Here is a 24,838-nt window from a genome sequence, read left to right as displayed (position 1 = left end):
TACTGAGCTCTTGAACATAGCTGCTTAAATATATTATAAGTATCCTAAACTAGTTCAATAGTTCAACAACTGGAATGGCATTAGATAGATATGACAGGCTCCCTGGGCTGCTATCGCCCTGTTTTTCTAGGTCTGGCCAATTGAATAGATGCTATGAGTACACTAAATAAGCACAGCAGACTTCATACCATCCACTTTAGCTCCAGAATCAATTAAGCCCGGCCTAAGCATACTCACTATTCTCCTAGTCAAATCACTAAGTACTTCAGGAGCTCTGTCATACTTAATCCGTACGATCACCATGCCCTAAACATACTCACTATTCCCCTAGTCAGATCACTAAGGACCTCAGGAGCTCTGTCATACTTAGTTCGTATGATCGCCATGCTTTGATAGCCTAGTTTACACCGACAATAAATACAACTGCAAATTTACCACTGATACCCACAACCCAAGAAGCCACTCACAAATGACTGAGGTCTGTCATTGCACTCCCTTTTTGTTCTCATGCTAATCAACTTGTCTATGGCAGAATCTTACATCGCTTACCACCAGCATGAGTCTTTCCACCGACCAGGATCATAGCTCTTCTAGTTCTGTTGCTGATCTAAATGTTATCAATCTGGAAAAGTCGGTTGTTTGGTGTAGGGTATTGAGCTTTACTTTTTATCTGCTTTTGAGATCGTTCTCATGGACATCACTCTAGGGAAACGATAACGAAAATAGCAAAACACCAGTTCATGTTATGCTGCTGGCGAAACACTCGACTGTTCTGATGAACATGTTCACCCTTCCTCAAACGAATGACCCTAATCCAGAGGGAGGGGCTGATAATCCCATTGTTATGCCTGTCCCATGGGAGCAACTCGAGAATATGCTTGAATGGATATTTCAGTATGTGCCTCACTAAATAACATCACTCATGAAGGCCTAATCACTCTGTTTGATACAGTTTGTGGGATAAGTCCAAGCTGAAATCTGATCGGGCATTGTGTGAGAAGAAGTACACTATGCTGCTTGCAACAAGTCGCCTATTTGATATGCCTCGGGCTGCTGACGATGCAATCGAGGCATTGGGAAACCTATATCTCCCCTCTTCCCGATCCCTGCGACTTGCGAGGCAGTATACAGTGACTGCATGGCTCAAACCTGCCATTCAATACCTTCTCGAGCACCGAACACTGCAAGATCTGACGAGCGAAGAAGCCAATGAGATTGGCATAGGACTGTACTCTATCATAGCTCGTGCCAAGGAAGCCTGGCAAACTTACCGACTCAGTGTGGCTTATCAACCAGTCAATCTCGACTTTTCTGACGACGAACGATGGGAGGATGAAGGGGGCTGTGACAATCACTCAGAGTGTACAGCAGCATGGGTACCATGGTGGTGGAGGTATATTGCTCGGAAGATTATCTATCCTGATGATCCTCTTGACCTGCACGAAATACGAACAATTGTCACCGAAGCAAAGATCCCTGGAATGGCACCCAACGGCAAAGCTGCCCTCCTCCGAAGGCTTCTATTTACCGAATGGGATCATATCTTGAATCATGCTGTGGAGAGGGCGACTAGACTGATTGAAGAGCTATAGAACATTATATGTATAGTGTGTAGAGGCCTAGCTAATGACAATCCTTGTACTTCGTAGATGAACACAAAGGGGCTCATATAGGGGCATGATCAATCTCCTGCTCGGATTTCATGTATGACCATGGATAGTACTTATTACTCTCACGGTCAGATTAAGTCCTTCTCACGGTCAGATTGAAGCCTTCCCACGGTCAGAAGCCCTTAAAGCATCCAATACACCAGATCAGCGAAGATATGTGTTATAGGCGCATCCAAGGACCCCCTTAGGGGCTACTAGGGGCGCACCCACGTGCGTTTTCTGACTATGGGCTCGGGCCGCGCATATACGCGGCCATGCAGACTTCCCAGATTACGGACTAAGTACATACTCGAGCACATTGTAGTTACTACGACCGAACTCATTACTGTTTCGTGAACGCGCGGACGCCGCGTGTTCCTTAGTATATAGTCCTGTATCATACATACAGCTACCTTAGTTTGAATATTAGTTCCTTCTCCGCACTCGCACCTTGCCCCTCTAGTGGGTTCCCCCCCCATCGCACCCCTTCGCCTCCGCCCGTACCCTCGGTACCCGCGTAGGACTCCTCCCGGAAATACAGGGCACGCAAGAGTGTGGGAGGCGCAGCCAGTAGCTGAAGCCAAGCCCGTACGTGTTAAGAGCTTTATTCTACATATTGTTAAGAGCCACACTCGCAGGGGGGCTCGGGATACGCGGACCTGCGGGTGCGCGGTTCCACGTAGACGCGTGGGGGAAACGGGGGAAACGAGGACGTACGGGCTTGGCTTCAGCTACTGGCTGCGCCTCCCACACTCTTGCGTGCCCTGTATTTCCGGGAGGAGTCCTACGCGGGTACCGAGGGTACGGGCGGAGGCGAAGGGGTGCGATGGGGGGGGAACCCACTAGAGGGGCAAGGTGCGAGTGCGGAGAAGGAACTAATATTCAAACTAAGGTAGCTGTATGTATGATACAGGACTATATACTAAGGAACACGCGGCGTCCGCGCGTTCACGAAACAGTAATGAGTTCGGTCGTAGTAACTACAATGTGCTCGAGTATGTACTTAGTCCGTAATCTGGGAAGTCTGCATGGCCGCGTATATGCGCGGCCCGAGCCCATAGTCAGAAAACGCACGTGGGTGCGCCCCTAGTAGCCCCTAAGGGGGTCCTTGGATGCGCCTATAACACATATCTTCGCTGATCTGGTGTATTGGATGCTTTAAGGGCTTCTGACCGTGGGAAGGCTTCAATCTGACCGTGAGAAGGACTTAATCTGACCGTGAGAGTAATAAGTACTATCCATGGTCATACATGAAATCCGAGCAGGAGATTGATCATGCCCCTATATGAGCCCCTTTGTGTTCATCTACGAAGTACAAGGATTGTCATTAGCTAGGCCTCTACACACTATACATATAATGTTCTATAGCTCTTCAATCAGTCTAGTCGCCCTCTCCACAGCATGATTCAAGATATGATCCCATTCGGTAAATAGAAGCCTTCGGAGGAGGGCAGCTTTGCCGTTGGGTGCCATTCCAGGGATCTTTGCTTCGGTGACAATTGTTCGTATTTCGTGCAGGTCAAGAGGATCATCAGGATAGATAATCTTCCGAGCAATATACCTCCACCACCATGGTACCCATGCTGCTGTACACTCTGAGTGATTGTCACAGCCCCCTTCATCCTCCCATCGTTCGTCGTCAGAAAAGTCGAGATTGACTGGTTGATAAGCCACACTGAGTCGGTAAGTTTGCCAGGCTTCCTTGGCACGAGCTATGATAGAGTACAGTCCTATGCCAATCTCATTGGCTTCTTCGCTCGTCAGATCTTGCAGTGTTCGGTGCTCGAGAAGGTATTGAATGGCAGGTTTGAGCCATGCAGTCACTGTATACTGCCTCGCAAGTCGCAGGGATCGGGAAGAGGGGAGATATAGGTTTCCCAATGCCTCGATTGCATCGTCAGCAGCCCGAGGCATATCAAATAGGCGACTTGTTGCAAGCAGCATAGTGTACTTCTTCTCACACAATGCCCGATCAGATTTCAGCTTGGACTTATCCCACAAACTGTATCAAACAGAGTGATTAGGCCTTCATGAGTGATGTTATTTAGTGAGGCACATACTGAAATATCCATTCAAGCATATTCTCGAGTTGCTCCCATGGGACAGGCATAACAATGGGATTATCAGCCCCTCCCTCTGGATTAGGGTCATTCGTTTGAGGAAGGGTGAACATGTTCATCAGAACAGTCGAGTGTTTCGCCAGCAGCATAACATGAACTGGTGTTTTGCTATTTTCGTTATCGTTTCCCTAGAGTGATGTCCATGAGAACGATCTCAAAAGCAGATAAAAAGTAAAGCTCAATACCCTACACCAAACAACCGACTTTTCCAGATTGATAACATTTAGATCAGCAACAGAACTAGAAGAGCTATGATCCTGGTCGGTGGAAAGACTCATGCTGGTGGTAAGCGATGTAAGATTCTGCCATAGACAAGTTGATTAGCATGAGAACAAAAAGGGAGTGCAATGACAGACCTCAGTCATTTGTGAGTGGCTTCTTGGGTTGTGGGTATCAGTGGTAAATTTGCAGTTGTATTTATTGTCGGTGTAAACTAGGCTATCAAAGCATGGCGATCATACGAACTAAGTATGACAGAGCTCCTGAGGTCCTTAGTGATCTGACTAGGGGAATAGTGAGTATGTTTAGGGCATGGTGATCGTACGGATTAAGTATGACAGAGCTCCTGAAGTACTTAGTGATTTGACTAGGAGAATAGTGAGTATGCTTAGGCCGGGCTTAATTGATTCTGGAGCTAAAGTGGATGGTATGAAGTCTGCTGTGCTTATTTAGTGTACTCATAGCATCTATTCAATTGGCCAGACCTAGAAAAACAGGGCGATAGCAGCCCAGGGAGCCTGTCATATCTATCTAATGCCATTCCAGTTGTTGAACTATTGAACTAGTTTAGGATACTTATAATATATTTAAGCAGCTATGTTCAAGAGCTCAGTATCGCTCATCAACCGATCAAGAGTATTTTAACTCGCCTACATCACAAGTATGTCTGCTCAGCTGTCTATTTTACAAGTTCTCATCTCTGGATCTACAGAAAACATCATGTCGTTGCCACCTCTCCCCCCCCACCCTACTCAGGCCTCCTGGTCCCCAGGGGTGTATGATGCTTTCAATCGCATCGAGTTCATATACCTTGCTGCTCACAAACTGCTTGGTCAAGAGGCTGAAGCTAATCGTCTACGATTCCACTCAGAGAGGCTAATAGAAGATGGTGTTCCAATTTTGCTTGCTATGGAAGAACATGCAATGCAGGAGGGTATTCCACTGGAATGGCTACATTCCATCACCTCATCTGTTGGGTTCCTGATCGCCCAACTTGACAGAGCTCATACTACAGCAGTCAACCAGTTTAGTCTTTCACTTCTATCTCAAGACTTCATGCTAACAATACTATATAGTGAGGACACCAATGTTGTGGTACCACAGCCAGTATCCATTGTTTCCAGTGGTGCATGTGGACGCCCACGGAAGGTTATTGATCCCGACTTCTTGCACAATGCTCTGGAAGGTGGTCGCAAAATATCTATTGCAAAACTCGCCCGTCTCCTGAATGTTAGCCGACAAACACTCTATACTCAACTTAAAGAACACAACATCCACCATGAGTTTGACAAGCTTACTAATGGCGAGCTTGACACCATTGTACAGAAATCCCGCGAGGTCCGACCAACATCTGGCCTGCGTTACCTGCAAGGATTTCTATCCCACCAAGGACTCCGTATTCAAAAAACCCGCATTTCGGAGGCACTCCAACGGGCTAGTGGTTTAGGGCAGAAAGTAAAGCAACAGACAGTGATCAAGCGCCGCGTCTATGAAGTTTCCCGTCCAAATGCCCTCTGGCATATCGATGGCCATCACAAGCTCATCCATTGGGGAATTGTCATCTTCGGTGTGGTAGATGGTTATAGCCGTATGGTGAAGTACCAGAACTTATAAACTGCTCTATTGAACTAACACCTACATTTAGATTACAGGCTTACGTGCCAGTGATAACAATCGTGCCGATACTGCCCTAAGTGTATTCCTGGAAGCAGTTGAAAATCATGGACAACCTTCGCGTGTACGTGGAGACCGTGGACGGGAGAATAAGGGCATTGCTGTTTATATGATTCTTACCAAGGGTGCAAACCGTGGCTCATTTATCTGGGGACCGTATGTCGACATCATTACCTCTGCTCATGTTTACTAATCAAGTGGTTTTAGTTCAACCCGCAATACACGTGTAGAGTGTTTGTGGGTAGAAATAGGTACCCAATTTGGACAACAATGGCGGGCATTTTTCCAGCGGCTAGAAGACCAGCATCAGCTCGACCGTCATAATCCCCACCATCTATGGCTCATCCATGTTCTGTTCTTGAACGATATCAACACAGATTGCCAATCATTTCAAGCAACATGGAATGCACATCCAATAGGGGGGAGAGGACATGACAATTCACCTAATGTATGTCACCACTATTGAACTGTCTGTGAGGTAGCAAACTTATTTATATGTAGGATTTGCATTTGACTGGTCGTCTACAGCATGGGGAGTACCATGATGACTGTGACAACATTCCACCAGAGGAGATCACTGCAGCATATGGCGTCAACTCAGCTGAGACCCCATCAGATCCTGTCCAGAACAACCACCTACAGCATGACGGTGATGAGGAGACAGATATAGAGACTGATGGATCTGATGATGAAGAACAGCATACATGGGGTGCATTTGAGGAGACTCTAGGTGCTGAATATGCTGCAAATTTCCTCCCCAAGATAGTGGCAGCACCGAAAGCAGTGTCTCCTTTTACAGAAAATGGTGGTGCAGTATTTGCTGAAACCTTGGCCACTATCCATCAGAATCGCTTCCTCCCTCAGGGCTTTGGAATATGTCCTGAAGAGTGGAGCAGTGAATATCCAGGATATGAAAACCTGAGGGTTGGGAAGCGGGGTAAAAAGGACATTTTTGTGGCATTGCCTGATGCTATCTGGAGGCCCAGGGCTGAATTTTGGGTGCAGGGATTACATACAATGCAGACAATGCTATACATGGGTGAAGCCTAAACAATGGCTTTGGCTAGAATGAAATAGATCTACAGACTAATACTGCGAAGAGGAAAAAAAAACAAAATCCTCAAGCTAATGATAAGAAAGATTGTGCATTACTTACCTGGTGCTTTAGGGGCATGAATCACATGATCATTACAGGTGCAATTAAACTGCAACTAGCAGGAATTGAACAGAGCTTCGTAGTGAGCAGTCCGACCTTATTCAGAGTAAAGAGATACACCAACTCAGCTATACTGACAATAAATATTCTTCATCATATTTAAAATATATCACCCAAATATGAGTCACATGTCTTCGTCAGCCAGCAGCTACTACCTCTAGCTCCAACACTCATCTATCATCGTATCACACATCAAAATGCCTAGGAAATATGCCAATAAGCAAGACACTGACCAGTGTAGGCATTTTGTCTGTCTCTAGATGTTTCATCTAGCTGACTATATGATTGTAGTTCGTCAGATACTCTTATCAATGGAGGATCAGTTCCTTCATCTCACCCCCATGGATTTGTGTGATAAGACGAAACTGCTGCAGGATTGTCTAGGTGCATTCAAGGACAACATGAAGGGGTTCAATGTGGTGAGCTCTACCTACTCTTGTTGCCAGAAAATAGTGGTTAATCAGGCTGTAGGTGGAGGACATCATCAGGAAGGGGTTAAAGGGTGAGGTATTTGGCCCTGAAACAATAGGTATGTTATTCAGACCAAGCTTGTCCTTCCTGTTGGTGCTGACTCTCAGTAGGGCACCAGATCTGTCTTCACTTGAAGAAGATCAACAGGGAAGCTAAGTTGCTGCAGGCAGCACTTGATGGGAAGGCTACTCATCAGGAGAAAAGACATCTGGTATGTACCATTCTGCTTCCTAACATGTCTATGTATTGAGCTGTGTAGATTTACGATCTGGGGATCAGGGGTAGAGCCCCCTTGAGTGTTGCTGATTATATCTCCAGGTACGATGCAGGTGACACTTCTGTGCGTATTGTATGGCGCACCCGTGATGCTACCCCATGTATCAAGGTCCGTACCTGGATGTCAGACATCCGTGGCATGGAGGGCACAGGGGAAGCGGTTGTTGATGAGGAAATGGGCTTTTATACCGTTGCTCCGGCAGAGAATGTCATATTCCTGTCTGGTACACGTGAATGTGAGTCATTAACTTCATTTACAATGAGAAAATACTAATACCATGTCGGCGTGAAGGCCCTAAGCTTGAACTCGTTGTCTTCCATGGCATTGGGGAAGGCAGCGAGTTGACTGCAGACCTCTATAAATGGCTCAATGCTGTCATTGACTATGCATGCTGGGCCAGACGGGATGTCCGTGTAAGTTTATCATCACTTATATGACTGATTTGGTCTGATTCTTTGATAGCCCTACCATGAGGGCAATTTGACTCAGATTGGCATGAACCTTGGCCCCCGCCACGCCCGTGTCCTAGGATGGGCCAAGTCTTTCGTCAAGAATTTGTCCAACAAAGACATGAAGATTCACGATACTGATGCTATTGGTGCTGTTAGCATCTTTTGGTCTATTCTGAGTGCATACGCCCCAACCGAGGTGACTGATGCAATGGTGAAGTATGTTGAGGAAGAGGAATTGCCTCATCTTGCTACCCAGAATGTTGGGCCAGGTGACATCTATTTGCTTATATGTGACCTCTTCTAATGCCTGATTTTATAGGTACCGGCTTCCGTCTATGTCTGGGAGATAAGGACTATATGTTTCCTACATGCTCCCGGGCACCTCCGGAGGCATATATTTCCTGTGGGTATTCTGCGTGAGTTATATTTCACTATGCTGTTTCTTTATGATTCTGATTACTTCACAGTCCAGTGCACCGAGACGCTTCATATTGCCCTTGGGCTGCGTCTTGGATTGTCAACCGCAATGTTGACAATGTTGATGACTCTGCCGACAAATCTGCAGGCAGCAGTTTTGTCGATGTTGGCTTGCGGGTTGCAGTACGTGCTGCATCTGCCAGTCTTGTCATCTGGAATCCCAACAACGCACATGGAACTACACGGTCGTACGGTGCAGAAAACTCTGGGATCGCCATTACTTTTTCTTCCAAGGTTTGCGATGTCTATCGTACACTCACTTCCATGGGTAAGGTACCTTTTCTCAGTGGTACCTGTTACGGTGGAGATGAAATCCTAGGTCTTGTCGAGAGTGGGAGTGGGGCAGGGGCAACTGAAACTGATGAATAGGAGTAGATAATTTGTACATGTTTGTCATATGTTCAAATCGTTTCTCAGTCACTCTTTGTTTCCTTCTCTCTTTTCAATTCTCTAAAAAAACTCTACTCTTATTAAAAATGACATCGTCCTCTTCTGCTGTTGTCCAAATCCTCCAGCGAATGGTCACTCCTGCAGGGGCTAGCTCTCAAGCATCTAACAGTCGCAAGACAACTTCTATCGTAAAGCAGGCTCATAATGAGGCGAATAAAGGGTTACTCTCAGCCTCAAAAGCTTCAAAGCGAAAGGTGAGTTCGCTTACTTGTTGATTGTATAAAAGATTAATCATTGCTACTACTAAGCGAGGAGCCTCAACTGTTGATGTTGGATATATCTATGTCAATCCCCATGGAGTTACCATGGTATGTAGCTCGGTATACCATGCACATTGTCTAACTTTTACTCCTGTAGAATGGCGATGTCATCTCTGGCCTTGTAAAACCCTCTCCTCCTACCCGATATGATCTTGAACTCCACCCTAAGCAACTCTTAGCTCGTAACCTCCAAACTGGTTTTCAGTTCAGCATATCTGCTTCAGAAGACGAAATCCAGGAGAATCTTGCCAGCATACTCCCTGAGTTCTACAGCTACTTAGCATCGCTTCCTGAATCATCTAGGCCTGCAGTTCTCATGTGCATTCAGTACTACAAGGAGCTTCGGCCACTGCGAACGATTCTGCCTAAGGGTGAAGATCTTTATGCTTATATTGGGTCGAAGAAGAAATCCCTACCTGAAAATATTTTATATATCAGTGAGTATCAACATTTGTTGATAAGATACATGCTAGATTGACTCGGTACTACAGCTACTGTTGATCCTATCCCCAGTGCTATTATCAAAGAGTGGGAAGAAGCCAATGCCAGTGAACTTGGGATCAACCTCAGGCATGGTGACGATGAAGCTGTTCATGATCGTAAGTCATATTTCAACCAAGGATACGAAGTTATATTGACGAAGTCTAAGGAGTCTCTGATGGAGAGTATTCTGGTCCTTCGGTAAAGAGAGCTCGTAAGGGGAAGGTGAGATCAACCATCTTAATTGTTTCGAAAGCTAACTTCATTTGTTTGATTCATAGAACCAGCCGAAACACGATACCTAAGGCCACTTGCAGCAAAGCCAGCAACGATTGATCTTACTGACACTGACCAAGAGCTTGACGAGGATGCTCCGACTGCATCCAAGGTCCTCGGAGTTCGGTCCTCATTCAGTGATGATCCTATCTTGAAGGTCAACCCTTGGTCGTCATCTACATTCATTGACTTCTGATTGAATTATCATTGTCTTTTTCTCTATCGTTCTTCAGTTATATAAATCACATACCCACACTCATTACCTATTACAAGTCACTCGTTTATACCCCTACTTTTCTTTCCCTCGACTCTTTGTTCAATACAGGCATACAACAATGGTTAATATTCGACTGTAGATACTTACATATATTAGTTGTCTGTTTATAACCCATTAATACACTTTGCTTCACTGTAGATTGTATGAATCTTGCACAAGTAGCGAAGAATGAGCCATCAAGCAGACACCTCAGGACTTACATTGGACTTCGTTGAATTATTGGGCATGTCAGGGTCTAAGTCACACAGTAAGCTCCTGTTTTTCCACGGTCAGTACAGTACCTTCCCACGGTCAATATTCTTGCCAAGCCTCATTTGCGAAGTGTTCGGCAACTGAAACAAAATGTTCGGGCAATTGAAAGAAATGTTCAGGTAACTAAACAAATGTTCAAGATGAAAATACAGAGTATTCAAAGTGCTTAATAGAATGTTGGAACAACTTAATGAAAATGTTCGGATAAAGAACAAAGTCCGGAGATTCAATTGTTCGGCACTAATATTTGGACACTTTGAACGTCATATGGAAGCGAGAAAAATTTAGAGAGGGAAATGGTCGGTCGGACACTAGCTTGAGAACTCACATCGGTGGCGATTGAAGTTCCTGTGGAGCTGAGCGCCGAATGAATGGCTTGCGCATTTCCATGCTATTATTTTACGACCTACGCCATTTTATCACAATTTCTTCCCAAGATCAGCAAGTTTGGAGGTGACCTGATAAGTGCTAGGTATGTTCGAACGATGAACTCCAGGTGCCGGTTTTTGTGTTACAACACGTCGTCGCTCGGAACGGAAGGACCAGTCCACCCCTCTTCAGAGCAGTATGACGTTCAAAGTGTCCAAATAATACTTCCGAACAAATACAATCTCCGAACATTTGCCCGAACATTTCTGAACTTGCCGAACATTTTCTATAAGTTGCCTGAACATTTTGTGTCACTTGCTCGAACATTTCTTAACTTACTGAACATTTTCTGTGCTTTGCCCGAACATTTTGGTTACTTGCCCGAACATTTTTCTTAATGGACCCTGACAGGCCCAAAGGGATTTGTGACTGTGGGAATACCTGTACTTGACTGTGGGAATATTGCGTACTGACTTTGCTATTGCTGACCGTGGGAATTAAGACAAATGCGCAAGCTTCGGTCGCAGACCTTCTATTCTCTGTACCAATGGAACTAGATAAGATGTGTATTGATGCTGGAGGACTTTATAGCGCTAATATGAGCTGAGCTCTATATATTCCAGCCTTATCACACCCTTGTCATTGACCTTGCATACATAGATCTCTAGTGTTAGTGCTGTACTAACTGAGCTGAGTACTGCGAGTACTACTAGTTATTACTCTATCAAGTTTGCACCTCTGTGTACAGCCAAGGACTCACTGGGAACTGCGAAGACTCTACTACAAGATATGCATAAAGGGGATAAAGGGGGCTGCCTAGGGGGCGCTAATTTACGGAGATAAGATTGACGATCGGGATTAGATAAAGGATTCATCGCCGAAGATTAGATTAAGGATTAATGATGATTGATTTAATAGGTCTCAGGGTTTCTCAGGAGTATCTCACGGTCAGAAACAAGAACTCACACAGTCATTAACTTATATTCCCACGGTCAATAATGACCACCAGCGCCCGAGCATGAAATGTTTGGTATAGAAAGAATGTTCGGGCAAGTAACCAAAATGTTCGGGCAAAACACAGAAAATATTCGGTAAGTTAAGAAATGTTCGGCCAAGTGACACAAAATGCTCGGGCAACTTATAGAAAATGTTCGGCAAGTTCAGAAATGTTCGGGCAAATGTTATTTGTTCGGAAGTATTATTTGGACACTTTGAACATCATAGAGCAGCCATGTCCAGTTCATCTTTCCTACCTTCTCAACACCCTTTCAATGGAGCTGTTCCAGAGGTTTGACACATAGTTCCGTACACATTGTACCCATTCTGACATCGTCATAAGAGTATTTTCAACCAGGTTGTCTCCCAAGCTGGGTAAGATCGATAGTCATTATCTCCCGTATTTGTGGCCGAGCTCACGGATCTCAATAGATGTAATGGTTACCCAGACATTATGCAATGCCTGAGGGCAGCCAATATTGTGCAGCTACAAACCGCCAACAACAGAGTAAATCGGGCTGGGTTCTTCGGGACGTTCGCAACCGTGCCGGTGATTGAAGGAGAATTTATCACTGAACGACCCACCCAGGCGCTGAGGCGGAGGAGACTCAATGGAGTATGTGACAAGTCTCCTTGCCTTTGGCTTGCAGCTTCATTGTAATTCATTTTCTCAGAGAGCGCTCCTGACTATGACCAACACCTGCGAAGGCAACGACTTCGTGGATCAAAGAACGGCCGGGACTGTCACGGCGGCAGACTATACTCTCCGTCTGTTCCCTTACATTGGGATCGCAAATGCTGCCAATGCAGCACGACTGTATGCTGGGGTTGGAGCGCCCATTGACCAAGCATGGGGGAGGGTTGATCCTCGTAACGATTTGTTCACGGTGTTGATTTACGATGCTCATTTACATGAAGCCATTTTCATCTGTCCCACCTACTTCATGCTGAATGCCTTCCCTGGAACCTCGTATAAGGTAAGTCGATCTTTCACTCTGACCAAGCGCAGTCACTTCTCACTGCTCGCGTAGGGAGAATTTGCTGTCAACAATGCGTTACATGGTTGGGATATAACCTCCTACTTCCCTAGGGGAGATGCAAGTGAGTGACTTGTATTCAAACCTTAGTACACAGTTAACGAGCATCCAAATGATAGCTTTTGGGCGCGTGTTAGCCACCTTACGGCTCAGTAGTGTTACGAGCGGGATGATTGCTTGCCTTCGTAGACCCCTAGCTCCTGTTCATTTCATCAAGCACCTTCGAAATATTTGAACGGTCCTTCACTATATTTGTTTCTACATCTGGAATTCCCAAACTCTGATGTCGGGTTCACTCTCTTCTCAATGGTTTGACAGTGACATGCGTACAATTACTGATCTGTTATTCTGAATAGATTGAGCCTCAGTACAGGCATAACGTCGGTTTACGCCACTGCCTCGACAAACACACCTGGCTCTTTTGCGACTTTCTGCCATCATCAGTCAGCGACACCCTCTCAGTCGGTCCGAAAACTTCGAGCGTACCTCACTGAAGGGGGAGAACGTAACCGGCGATGCCCTGGTCAGCGTAACCGCGACCTGGTACATCATTGTCGACCTCGCCCTGGTGTATCGTGTAAAAGTGGTCGATGTCCTCCGCGCTATACAGCCTATACAGCGGGATGCTCCCGCAGATCTGCGTCGTGTAGATATACGCTGCAATCCCTTGGCTCGTATATCCGTGCGCTGCCACGGCGTTGTCTCTCTGCGCGGTGGACGTCGTGTAAAAGTGATCCTTCGCGGAGGCGTTGTACAGGCGGTAGAGCGGGACCGTCCCTGCCTCCTGTGTAGTGTACACCCTCCCCATGTGTGGGCCCTCCACATAGCCGTTGTTGGCGACAGCACTGGCCATCTGTGTGGCGTTGGCAGTGTAGTAGAGATCCTTCACATTCTTGTTGTAGGCGCGTAGGAGGAACGTAGCCTTGGGAATAGCGGTGCAGTCGTTCTGGGGAGGAGAGGTGGTGGGAGTAGTCACGGGTGGGGTCCCTGTAGTCGGAGTGCTTGAAGTGAGGGGAGTGCTTGAAGTGAGGGCGGTGCTCGAGGAGGTGGGTGGCGCGATAGTATATGTAGTCGAGCCTGAGGTGCAGGTGCACACAGGGTCATATTGGCGCTGTAATAGTGTATGATAGACGTGAGTGGTATATCATGGACGCCGGAATGCAGTGGAATTCACTTTGACTAGCACATCATCTGTGTTGGTTCCAGTGGGGGGTACGAGAGCGTAGGTAGTATAAGTGACTGTGAAGATGAGGAGTGCTGAGAACTTCATAATGGTGGATATTTGCGGTAGAATCCGGGCTTACTCTGTTCTGTGCTTCTACTATATAAGATTCTTTTATATATCTTGCGGGTGTCTCTGCAGCCTAGGTTCGAAGCATAAAAATGAAGCCTATTAGATCAGTAGCATGTTATGTTACTATGGGCTCTAGATGCTAGCAGGTCTGTCCATACTACTTGCAGCGGTAAGCATTGCTATGTATTGACATCTCTGAATGCATCACGACTCAAGAAGTCTTTCTCGACTTCAATGCAGAGTGACTGGGATAAAAATACGGCTGTATGGCGCTTGTTCTGCTGAAGAACCAACTTTGTGTAGTATAGTGTCTAAATTACATACAGTTTGACATGGACGAGTCACCGGGGTTGCGTAAGCCCCTGTGGATAGTGTCTAGGAGTGGGATTCTAGTTGTATTCTAGCGCAACCCAGCAGACGATGGTAATTACAGCACTGGGTCCTGAAGCGTTTATGGCTCGAGCCAATACAAACCTATTCCTACTGTACGTCCTACTGGCTCTACGCGCATCGGGAATTTAATATTGCGCAGGTCACATGACCGCGTCAGACCTATAAGTACGTTGGCGAGACTTCTCTCCCTCTTGCTTCCTTTCCCCCCACAACGCGCCTGCCCAAGTTTATCTTGTGAAATTTAATGGAACGTAGCCTTGTGGATTTTTCATGGACTCAATCTCTGCTCATCGTTGACATGCCGATCCCCTGGCTAGTCCCTAGCTCTGAATCAGGAGACCACCACTTAGGGGGTATTAACTTGACCAGTAGGAATATTGTGATATATGCACCAGTTTTTCGGTGAATTATACTCTCTTTACCTCCTCTATTTTCATTTTACTCAATTTTAGTTCCAGGTCGTATTAGTCCTTGCGCTAACAGTAAATGTCATTGTGACTGTGAGAAAACAATTTTCCACGATCGATATTCTTTTTGACTCCGCGACTTCCGTAAATCGGCTCAACTACGTCAGAACTCCATTACCATTGCAAGGTCCGCTCGCCGACGAACATAAAATGAGCAGTGTGCAGCCCCGCTTCTACTCCCAACAACCCCATTCTCGTCGCTCCGTCTCCACAATGAATCAAGAAACCATATCGCTCTCTCGCGCAACCTCAGTCTCACGTGCTTCCAAGCAAGGCTCGACGGTCTCACGAAACCAGTCGCTGATCAAGAAGAACGTCGCGCCCCACGACCTTCGCCCTTCTGACATCCTCATCGAGCGATTTGTTGCATGGAAGGCCATCGTCAAGCAGCTAATCGCATACTTCGAGGTGCGCTCTCTGCAAAGGCGGGATGATAGGAAGCTGACCCCGACGCTTACAGGGAATCGCTGACATCCACAACAACACGGCCCGAGAACTCATCAAGCTCGGGGCAGTCATCCAAGTACCTTTCAGGGCGGGAAACCAGTTCTTGGGCGAAGGCGGGTTACAGGTGTGCGCCCAGCGATTATCAAATTGCTCAGGCTCAACGTCTATCTATAGGATGTGTACTACAACATACGCGACAAAACACGTTCCATAGCAGATCAGCATGCCAACTTGGGCAGAACCATCGATAGTTCCATTGTTCAGCATCTCCAGAAGCTCCGAGCAGAGATTAAGGCTCATGTCAAGGTGCGCACAATCTTTCACATTTAGGCGAGCAATCGTTCATTCTGTGCAGAATGTCCAAAACGACACTGGCAAATTGGCTACAAGCGTTGCAAGGGAGCGTGAACTATCCACGAAGCTCGTCGCCGAGCTCGCCAACTCCATCTCCTCCTACAAGAACAGTCCGCTCCAAGTTACTAGTAAGACCGATCCGTGAGTCCATGTTCAGTTCGTTCCTATTGTCAAACCTAAATCGATGACAGATACGTATCCAATCAAGCCGTTGTCCGCCAACTACAGAAGCAAGTCCACGAGGAAAACCTCCTCCAGAAGTCTATCATCATTATGCAGCAAAATTCCGCTCATTTCGAAGAGGGTATCGTTCGAGCTCTACAATCCGCCTGGCAAACATACGATGAGTGGCAAGGCCGAATGACGTCACAAATCGCCGACATCCACACCCGCTTGTCCGAGAACTTTGGTTCGCTAGCTCCTGATCGAGAGTGGATCAGCTTCAGCGCCCGCTCGGACCACTTGCTTGACCCCGAGACACCTCTTCGAAACCCAGATACGATCGTGTACCCGTGCAAAGATGACCCCATCATCATTCCCGTTCACACTGGCATCCTCGAACGCAAGAAGCGCTACACACGCACGTACCGGGAGTCGTTCTATGTGCTTACGGCTGCTGGCTTCCTCCACGAGTACGGTTCCTCGGATCCCGCGACACACGCTGGACAGTCGCCCATCTTCTCCTTATTCCTGCCTGCCTGCACGCTTGGCCCGCCTTCGAGCTCTGGCGCCAAGTCCCACAAATTCCACATCGAGGGCAGGAAGGACGGCATGGGAGCCATCAAGACGGGCTCTTTGCGCGAGAAGATGCACATCGGGAGTCGCAGCGCATATGCGTGGAGTTTCAGGGCCCGCAGCCGCGAGGACATGATGGAGTGGTGGAACGACATCCGCATGCTTTGTGCGAGATATTTGGTCGCGAGCGAGACCATTGAACGAAGTGGACCGATTGCGGCAGCTGTAAGGGCCGCTGGGTATATCAGCGAGGAGGAAGATGACGACGATGAAGGTAGTAGCGTCGAAGAGGAGGAGGATGGCGCACAGCATGACGACGATGATATATATGCGGACGCTGATGGTGCCGACATGCCCCCTTCGTATTCGCACCCAGTGAAGGGACAAGCCATTGAGATGGGCCCCAACGGCTATGCGGTGAGTGATATTGAGTTCGTGTAAGGTGATCAATGCTTACCACCATACACTTTAGCTCGAGAAAAAGGTCAAGACACCCCCTCGCGCGACTTCTGAAGACGGGGGAGAGGGCGCCGATCTGACTCGGCGGGTCAGCAAGCGGCAGCAGGAGAAAGCTCCCGAAGGCCGCCCTCCGCACACGAATGGCGACTCGAGCGCTCCTGCTGCAGACAGAGTAGTTACAAATGGTAGGTAGAGACGTTTTGCACAGAATCCAATCTCATCTTATTTTATACCCTTTCTCAATGCTTTTTGGATAGATAACGCCTCTCATCACGAAGATGCGCTGCCAGAGGCGGTTGGAGGCGACTACGCGCATGCAGACGACGCTGCCAATGAAGCGGGACCTGCGCCTGTTGAGAGCAAGTTTCAAGCACGTCTAGAATGACCACATTTGTTGAGATACTTCATTTTCACATGGTTTCGCCCTCTCCCCTTGGTTTTATTTCTATTTCCTTCGCCTATTACGATGTATACGTATATGCAGATGTCATTCTCGGACTCGAAGTGGACATAAATGACAATAATTTCATGCCCCTCCAGCTGCCGTCACGGATATCTGAAGGCAAGACTGTCGCTATGGCGCTCGCATTCATTGAGCACAAGTAGCATGATCGCAGAATGAACAATAGGATTTGTAGTCCAAGAAGGCGCCATGATCTACAGACAAGGGCGTAGCGCATGTTGTGGCTAGCGCACTCCTGTCGACAGGCATACATCAGGATTTCAGAAACAATTTCGGGAGGAAGCCTGAACAAGATTGATGGTCAGGAGAACTCTGGAAAACGTTGAGCGCCGAGTGGGCAAGTCTCCTGACTGAAGTACTGACTCCTGAGTCGGATGTACTTCAATGCTGTCTATGTCCAGCGAACGATAACCGAAACCCTTGATTAGTTGTACATACATTGCATGTTCCTACATAGTGAATAAATATTAACCACGGTCAGCTTGTTCCACAACCTCGCAATGGTAACTACGGCGAACCACTGTTGCCTCAATTGGCAAAGCTGCAAGTTGCGATTGCAGGGATTTGTCCATTTTGTCCATCTCTACCACATTGACCAGCCGTGACAAACTCCCCAACAGCGATTCCAACGTGCGCTCCGGAAGAATCAGTTCGCCAGTCGTTCGATCTTCATGGGTAATATACTGGATGCATACGAGCAATAGCTGATGCATGAACTCGTCTCTCCTCTGGATGTTGCCCACTTGGGTTATATTCACTGGGTTTGCGGAGGACAGGAGCACGCAAAGGCCGCCGAGCGCACCGCTGATTTGGGAGAGGATATCTCGGTGCTCTGCGCTGACGGCGAGCTCGATGAGGTTGCCCTTCGCCAGATCCAAGAACCTGATCACGAATGTGAAGACGCTGTCCGACCACAGAGTTGGCTCCACTACTTCAAGTGAGCTCCACCTCTTCTGGATAGTGGACGCCATTTGCATAGTGAAGGATGCGCTGACGTCGATATTGGCGGGGAAGTCAAGGGATGCGCTGATGTGGTTCACGAGCCAGCATAGCCGGAATAACGACCGATACATCTGCCTATGCTCGTCAATCGAAACGAGTTTTAGCACCTCCTTGAGGACGTGGGTGGAGAATAGCTGGATTTTGAGTGACGATGAGATTTTGGTGCATATCCAGCTCATCATCCCTTGGAAGATATGAGGATGGATATCCTGCGATATGGCCAGACCGATCGCCAATATCTGGCACTCGGAAAAGTCCAAGGCATGGGCACCGAATACTTCGTCCAGGCGCTCGTTGATGAACTCTGGGTCATGGGAATTGAAGAATTCCAGGCCGAAGACGTCCGTCAATATCTTCAGGGCGTGGAATGATACGACTTCGATGATCCACTGGTGGTCCGGATGTACTTGGTGTTTGTACGCTGTGATGCTCAAGAGGGCGAGCAGTGGACTTTTGTCAAGGTCCCAGTCCGAGAAGTCCGTCTGAATGATACTCCTAGCCAATTTGGCGACCACGATGACGAAGGGGAACTTCACGAGCTGGTCGAAATTACCGGGCGGGAGGTTGGTCCTGACGTGGTACTTCTCGACCGCTAGAACGGCACTGAGCACCTGGACCCTGACACCGATAGATACGCTGGTAATTCCTGAGATGTCTCGCTTCGCCAGCACGTTGAGGACATTCAACTGGCATTGAAGGGACGCCTCGAAGGAGAGCAGATGTAGCACCGTGTTAACCTCTTTCTCATCCCACGACCATTGAGATTTCAGCAAAGAATTCAACGGACCGACCGCATGAGTAAGAGTCTCGTCATCATGAGTGTCCTGGATGAGCTCATGGAAAGCATTCAGATTGTCTTGACTCAAAGAAGGCACGGACGGCTGGTCGCCAGCTTTCCATGTCTCGCGCAATCTGAGGAGGGTCCTGATTCCGCTTTGAAATGGGGAGGTGGTGGGGTAGCATATTCCGTGGTAGACGGTGAAGAGTACTGTCAGGGCGGTCAACGATATTGCCGCGCCACCGATGATGAAAGCGCTGTCCAGGTATTGAGATTGTTCGTCCAATTTGATGGATATCGACGTGACGTAGTCAAGTAAACCCAGCGCAAAAATGAACACGGGCAACGTGAGGGTCATGGGTAGCGTCTCTAAGAATGGGCCCAGAGATGTTTGGGCACCTTTCCATCTGCGGTGTATATCGGTCAGGCGGCTAATCGCGTCTCCGTCTGGTCGGGTAAGTCTCGTCAAGTAACTGCGACCCACCACGGCCAACGCGGCAGTACAAAGCTACATTCGTTCCTAGAAAGTGAGTACTTGCTTGCAGATGGAGGACAAGACTTACCGCGAAAATCAACGAGGCAAAGCAATAAATATTGAGGCGGATATCTTCCGGTTCCGGCTCAAATTCCTTAGGCTCAGTCAAGGGAAGGGGCTGTGATGCATTCATTCTGCTCATAGACACGATGATTTCTGTGAGGTTTGCAAGTAATACATTAGTTCTGTCCGCCGGGTCGGGTTTCAAGTTTCCGATGGCTTCCACCAAAAAAGATGTGACGATAGCAGAGAATAAACCAATCTGATTGAAGAATCTAGTGAGTAACGCATTCCAGTAATCAGCGACCACGTACAAAGATAAGTAATGTATCGAGGCCACCACGCCATCTGTCAATGGTGGGGCTCATCTTCTTCAACGTCGATCGGAGAAGTGGGTTCCACGCTGAAGCGCTGCGAACGGGAACCGATGGCGCTGTCGTTCTCGAGGCATCTAATTATCCTTCAGCCATCTCCTGGCCACGAGGATACGCGTGAAACTTTGAGTCTCTCACCTTCGTTGTCCTGTCGCGCGTTGATTTCGCTCAATAGCCTAATCTGCTCCTTCGTGTGCTCATCCTGCTTGCTTTGCCAGTCGACCAGTTGCCGTATCAGCTCCGTTTGTTTTTCAAACAGCATGAGCACCCTAAAATGCCATTTTCTTGCTCAATTCTTCTAGTGAACCTGCTTTTTTGCACTCACTGATCATCAATCAGATTTGAAGGTCGGACACTTGCAGACCCAATACTGTCAAGCCGCCTACGAATTCGTGAGCTTACGTGGTTGCGCAGTGGGCAGAAAAAACACGTACGAAGAATAGAGCGTATCATCATTGTCGTCTGCATCGAGTGGTTTGCTGAAGACACGGGACCGACTGTCACGATCGCATCAGTGACTCCCGATCGCCAAGACGCCGAGAAAATGGGTTCAACTTGTCCTCATCGTCAACACTCTTGCTCGTTGAAATCGACTTCAGCACGGGTCGGGGTGGTGTCGACATAGTGGGAGAAAAGGAACGGTGCAGTCACTGACCCGGAAGACCAAGACATATACGTATATAATATGCTGTGCGCGGGTAATTTTCGTGAGTTGGACACGTCGTCTGTATAAGGAGAAAACTTCGCAGCGAACCTGGTTCCAACAATAACGATGGGAAAGCTATGTATACTGTTATACCTACAAAAACAATATATTATAAGCTAGTGGTAGATCATGGCATTCGTAAGTAAGTAGTCGTGAGCATGATAGTTCGTGAACGGAAGCACAACTAATTCAACGATGTTCAGAGACGACACGGGTAGAACCATATATAAGGAAAGAGACTAGTAAAGATGAGGGTGCTGTCAAATTAGATGTCACCGCCTCATGCCGACACCATGTCCAAGTCGATAACCGACGGGATTCAAAACAACTCGGAGAACAACGGCAGCGTCAGGTTGATGTTCTTAGAAAAATCAACCAGTAGTCTGCAGGGCCTGGATTAGTGGGGTTATGGACGGAAAGGGGAATGGACGAGGTGGACATACCCAGTGGCCAGTGCGTACGGACGGCGGCAGAAAGGGCGGGATGTTGCATTCAAGGCAGGGTATGTATGGGTAGGATCGAGGTGCCCGCCTATGTTAACTGTTGGAAGATAGCGCCTCGGTGAACGGACGTTTGGGCCCGATCGCGAGGCTCTCTACGTGAGGAAAGAGGCTGGCCTGGATGCTGCGGGTTTCGAGATACTTCTTATAGAAGTGAATAAATCTGGATTTGCCTCGATGGCGCTGACGAAACGCAAGAGGGATGGTTGTCCTAGGGTGCGCCATACTCTATGGACAAGGGCGTAGCTCACCCTGAGGCTAGCGCACTCCTGTCGACAGGCATACATCAGGATCTCAGAAACAATTTGGGAGGAAGCTTGAACGTGGCTTGTGGTCAGGACAAGCCTGGGCCTTGAGCAGCAGGGAAGTCTCCTGACTGAAGTGCCGATTCCTGAGTCGGATGTGCGTCCTTAGGCTTGCCGTCTACAGCCATAACCGAACACCCTTGGTCGTTGCCCATATATTGCATGTTCCTATATAATGAATTAGCTTTAGACGCGGCCAGGTTGTTTCATAACCTCACAATCAATTACGGCGAACCACTGGTGCCTCCAAGGGCAGAACTGCAAGTTGTACTCGCAGCGATTCGTCTATTTCTTCCATCTTCACCATTTTGACCAAGCGTGATAGACTCGCCAACAGTGATTCCAGCGTACGCTCCGGAAGAATCGGTTCGCCAGTCGTTCGATCTTCATGGGTAATATACTGGATGCATACACGCAACAGCTGATGCGTAAACTCGACTCTCCTCTGACGGTTATCTGTTTCAGTTATTGTCACTGGATTCACGGATGAAAGAAGCACGCAAAGGCCTCCTAACGCGGCACTGATTTGGGAGATGATGTCTCGGTGCTCTTCGCTGGTAGCGAGCTCCGCGAGGTTGCCTTCAGCCAGATCCAAAAATCTGATCACGGATGTGAAGACGCTGTCCGACCACAGAGTCGGCTTGACTACTTCGAGCGAGCACCATCTCTTCTGGATGGTGTAAGCCATTTGCATGGTAAAGGATGCGTTGACGCCGATATTGGCCGGGAAGAAGAGGGATTCGCTGATGTAGTTTACGAACCAGCATAGCCGGAATAGGGGCCGATACATCTGCTTATTCTCATCGATCGAAACGAGGTTGAGAACTTCTGTGAGGACGTGGATAGAAAATAGTTGGACTTCGGATGACGATGTGATTTTGGTGCATATCCAACCCATCATCCCTTGGAAAACATGGGGTTGGATATCCTGGGAAATGGCAAGACCAACCGCCAACATCTGGCACTCGGAGAAATCCATGGCATGGGCACCGAAGACCTCGTCCATTCGTTCGTTGACGAATTGTGGGTCATGGGAATTGAAGAATTCCGGATCGAAGACATCCGCCAATATCTTCAGCGCGTGGAATGATACGACTTCTACGATCCATTGGTGATCTGGATGTACATGATATTTGTAAGCGGTGACACTCAAGAGTGCGAGGAGCGGGCTCTTGTCAAGGTCCCAGTTGGAGAAATTGGCTTGTACGATGCTTCTGGCCAGTTTGGCTACCACGGTCACGAAAGGGAACTTCACGAGTTGGTCTAAATTGCCAGGCGGGAGGTTGGTACTGACGTGGTATTTCTCGACCGCCAGAACAGCACTGAGGACCTGTACCCTGACGCCGATAGGTACGCTGGTAATTCCTGATATGTCTCGCTTCGCCAGCACGTTGAGAACGTTCATTTGGCACTGAAGAGACGCCTCAAAGGAGAGGAGATGGAGGACAGTGTTAACCTCTTTCTCATCCCAAGACCATTGCGATTTGAGCAGGGAATTCAATGGTCCGACTGCATGAGTCAGAGTCTCGTCATCATGAATGTCCTGGATGAGTTCGTGGAAAGCATTCAGATTGTCCTGACTCAAACAGGGTGAGGGCGGCTGATCGTCAGCTTTCCACGTCTCGCGCAATCTGAGGAGGGTCCTGATTCCGCTTTGGAATGGGGAGGTCGCAGGATGGCAAATCCCATGGTAGACGGTGAAGAGTACCATCAAGGCTGTCAACGATATTGCTGCGCCGCCGATGATGAAAGCGCTGTCCAGGTATTGGCCTCGTTCGTCCAATTTGATGGATATTGATGTAATGTAGTCAACCAAACCCAGTGCAAAGATGAACACGGGCAACGTGAGAGTCATGGGCAAAGTCTCTAAGAATGGGCCCAGAGATGTTTGGGCACCTTTCCATCTGCGGTGTATATCGGTCAGGCGGCTAATCGCGTCTCCGTCTGGTCGGGTCAGTCTCGTCAAATAATCGCGCCCCACCACGGCCAATGCGGCAGTACAAAGCTACATTTGTTCCCAGAAAGTAAGAATTTGCTTTCGGATGAAGAAGTGGACTTACCGCGAAAATCAAAGACACGAAGCAATAAATATTGAGGCGTATATCTTCCGGTTCCGGCTCGAATCCCTCTGGCTCAATCAAGTGAAGGGGCTCTGATACATTTATTCTGCCCATAGACACGATGATCTCCGTGAGGTTTGCAAGTAAAGCATTAGTCTTGTCCGCCGGATCGGGTTTCAGGTTTCCGATAGCTTCGATCAGAAAAGAGGTGACGATGGCAGAGAATAAACCGATCTGAGTAAAGAATTTAGTAAATAACGGGTTTCCGACATTGGGAACCACGCACAAAGATAAGTAACGTATCGAGGCCACCGCGCCATCTGTCAATAGTGGGACTCATCTTCTTCAACGTCGATCGGAGAAGTGGGTTCCACGCTGAAGCGCTGCGAACGGGAACCGATGGTGCTGCCGTTCGTGAGGCACCTTAGCATCCTTAAGCTCGCGAAGATACATGTGGAATTGAATTTCTCACCTTCAATATCCTGTCGCGCGTTAATTTCACTTAAGAGCTTAATCTGTTCCTTTGTGTGCTCGTCCTGCTTGCTTTGCCACTCGACTAGTTGCCCTATCAATTCCGTCTGCTTTTCAAACAGCATGAGCACTCTACATCCCCATTTTCTTGGTCAATTCTTCTGATAAACCTCAAAAAGCATACTCACTGATCATCGATCAGGTTTGACGGTCGGACACTAGAACCAATGCTGTCAAGTCGCCATGATGTGGTCTCCAAGGAAAGACACTTACGAAGAGTAGAGCGTATCATCATTGTCGTCCACATCAAGTTGTTTGCTGAAGAGACTGTTATGATCATCAGTCACTACCGATCGCCAAGATGTGAAGAAAATGGATTGAACTTGTCCTCATCGTCCGCACTCTTACTCGTTGAAATGGGGTTCAATATGGGGCGCGGTGGTGTCGACATGGTGGGGGAGAAAGGAACGGTGCAGTTAGCAACACAGAAGACGAGAAGATATACGTATACTGTACCATATGCTGTGCGCGTGTAAAGTTCGT

General features: G+C 47.9%; 10 protein-coding genes across 10 annotated transcripts; 6 read left to right on the top strand and 4 right to left on the bottom strand.

Moving 5' to 3' along the window:
* Positions 1 to 556: 556 nt before the first annotated feature.
* PC9H_010137 (uncharacterized protein) lies at positions 557 to 1,592 on the top strand (the record flags this gene model as incomplete). The annotated part of the gene is made up of 3 exons (XM_036779631.1): positions 557 to 649; positions 707 to 894; positions 953 to 1,592. 3 exons carry the CDS (start codon positions 557 to 559, stop codon positions 1,590 to 1,592), a joined length of 921 nt encoding a protein of 306 aa, XP_036629020.1.
* A 1,419-nt stretch (positions 1,593 to 3,011) lies between these two features.
* On the bottom strand, positions 3,012 to 4,047 carry PC9H_010136 (uncharacterized protein; the record flags this gene model as incomplete). The annotated part of the gene is made up of 3 exons (XM_036779630.1): positions 3,012 to 3,651; positions 3,710 to 3,897; positions 3,955 to 4,047. 3 exons carry the CDS (start codon positions 4,045 to 4,047, stop codon positions 3,012 to 3,014), a joined length of 921 nt encoding a protein of 306 aa, XP_036629019.1.
* Positions 4,048 to 4,651: 604 nt separating this feature from the next.
* PC9H_010135 (uncharacterized protein) lies at positions 4,652 to 6,712 on the top strand (the record flags this gene model as incomplete). Its single annotated transcript, XM_036779629.1, has 4 exons — positions 4,652 to 5,581; positions 5,634 to 5,818; positions 5,870 to 6,110; positions 6,164 to 6,712. 4 exons carry the CDS (start codon positions 4,652 to 4,654, stop codon positions 6,710 to 6,712), a joined length of 1,905 nt encoding a protein of 634 aa, XP_036629018.1.
* Positions 6,713 to 7,075: 363 nt separating this feature from the next.
* PC9H_010134 (uncharacterized protein) lies at positions 7,076 to 8,924 on the top strand (the record flags this gene model as incomplete). The annotated part of the gene is made up of 9 exons (XM_036779628.1): positions 7,076 to 7,115; positions 7,170 to 7,297; positions 7,350 to 7,407; positions 7,460 to 7,560; positions 7,735 to 7,861; positions 7,918 to 8,039; positions 8,089 to 8,347; positions 8,398 to 8,494; positions 8,546 to 8,924. 9 exons carry the CDS (start codon positions 7,076 to 7,078, stop codon positions 8,922 to 8,924), a joined length of 1,311 nt encoding a protein of 436 aa, XP_036629017.1.
* Positions 8,925 to 9,031: 107 nt separating this feature from the next.
* Positions 9,032 to 10,217, top strand: PC9H_010133 (uncharacterized protein; the record flags this gene model as incomplete). The annotated part of the gene is made up of 5 exons (XM_036779627.1): positions 9,032 to 9,199; positions 9,254 to 9,313; positions 9,363 to 9,702; positions 9,757 to 9,864; positions 10,027 to 10,217. The coding sequence occupies 5 exons, from the start codon at positions 9,032 to 9,034 to the stop codon at positions 10,215 to 10,217; spliced, it is 867 nt and encodes a 288-aa protein (XP_036629016.1).
* A 1,933-nt stretch (positions 10,218 to 12,150) lies between these two features.
* PC9H_010132 (uncharacterized protein) lies at positions 12,151 to 13,187 on the top strand (the record flags this gene model as incomplete). The annotated part of the gene is made up of 6 exons (XM_036779626.1): positions 12,151 to 12,207; positions 12,259 to 12,290; positions 12,348 to 12,531; positions 12,590 to 12,892; positions 12,947 to 13,016; positions 13,072 to 13,187. 6 exons carry the CDS (start codon positions 12,151 to 12,153, stop codon positions 13,185 to 13,187), a joined length of 762 nt encoding a protein of 253 aa, XP_036629015.1.
* Positions 13,188 to 13,439: 252 nt separating this feature from the next.
* Positions 13,440 to 14,222, bottom strand: PC9H_010131 (uncharacterized protein; the record flags this gene model as incomplete). The annotated part of the gene is made up of 2 exons (XM_036779625.1): positions 13,440 to 14,063; positions 14,127 to 14,222. The coding sequence occupies 2 exons, from the start codon at positions 14,220 to 14,222 to the stop codon at positions 13,440 to 13,442; spliced, it is 720 nt and encodes a 239-aa protein (XP_036629014.1).
* A 1,034-nt stretch (positions 14,223 to 15,256) lies between these two features.
* PC9H_010130 (uncharacterized protein) lies at positions 15,257 to 17,486 on the top strand (the record flags this gene model as incomplete). The annotated part of the gene is made up of 7 exons (XM_036779624.1): positions 15,257 to 15,514; positions 15,567 to 15,677; positions 15,728 to 15,859; positions 15,909 to 16,048; positions 16,099 to 17,059; positions 17,115 to 17,286; positions 17,359 to 17,486. The coding sequence occupies 7 exons, from the start codon at positions 15,257 to 15,259 to the stop codon at positions 17,484 to 17,486; spliced, it is 1,902 nt and encodes a 633-aa protein (XP_036629013.1).
* Positions 17,487 to 18,031: 545 nt separating this feature from the next.
* Positions 18,032 to 20,876, bottom strand: PC9H_010129 (uncharacterized protein; the record flags this gene model as incomplete). The annotated part of the gene is made up of 7 exons (XM_036779623.1): positions 18,032 to 19,852; positions 19,908 to 20,141; positions 20,194 to 20,330; positions 20,392 to 20,522; positions 20,579 to 20,635; positions 20,688 to 20,750; positions 20,809 to 20,876. The coding sequence occupies 7 exons, from the start codon at positions 20,874 to 20,876 to the stop codon at positions 18,032 to 18,034; spliced, it is 2,511 nt and encodes an 836-aa protein (XP_036629012.1).
* A 1,108-nt stretch (positions 20,877 to 21,984) lies between these two features.
* PC9H_010128 (uncharacterized protein) lies at positions 21,985 to 24,746 on the bottom strand (the record flags this gene model as incomplete). The annotated part of the gene is made up of 7 exons (XM_036779622.1): positions 21,985 to 23,769; positions 23,825 to 24,058; positions 24,111 to 24,247; positions 24,297 to 24,427; positions 24,484 to 24,513; positions 24,569 to 24,622; positions 24,646 to 24,746. 7 exons carry the CDS (start codon positions 24,744 to 24,746, stop codon positions 21,985 to 21,987), a joined length of 2,472 nt encoding a protein of 823 aa, XP_036629011.1.
* Between the last annotated feature and the right edge of the window lie 92 nt (positions 24,747 to 24,838).

Source organism: Pleurotus ostreatus (assembly GCF_014466165.1).
Source record: "Pleurotus ostreatus strain PC9 chromosome Unknown scaffold_7, whole genome shotgun sequence".
Lineage (NCBI taxonomy): Eukaryota > Fungi > Basidiomycota > Agaricomycetes > Agaricales > Pleurotaceae > Pleurotus > Pleurotus ostreatus.
This window is presented reverse-complemented; position numbering and strand designations above follow the sequence as displayed.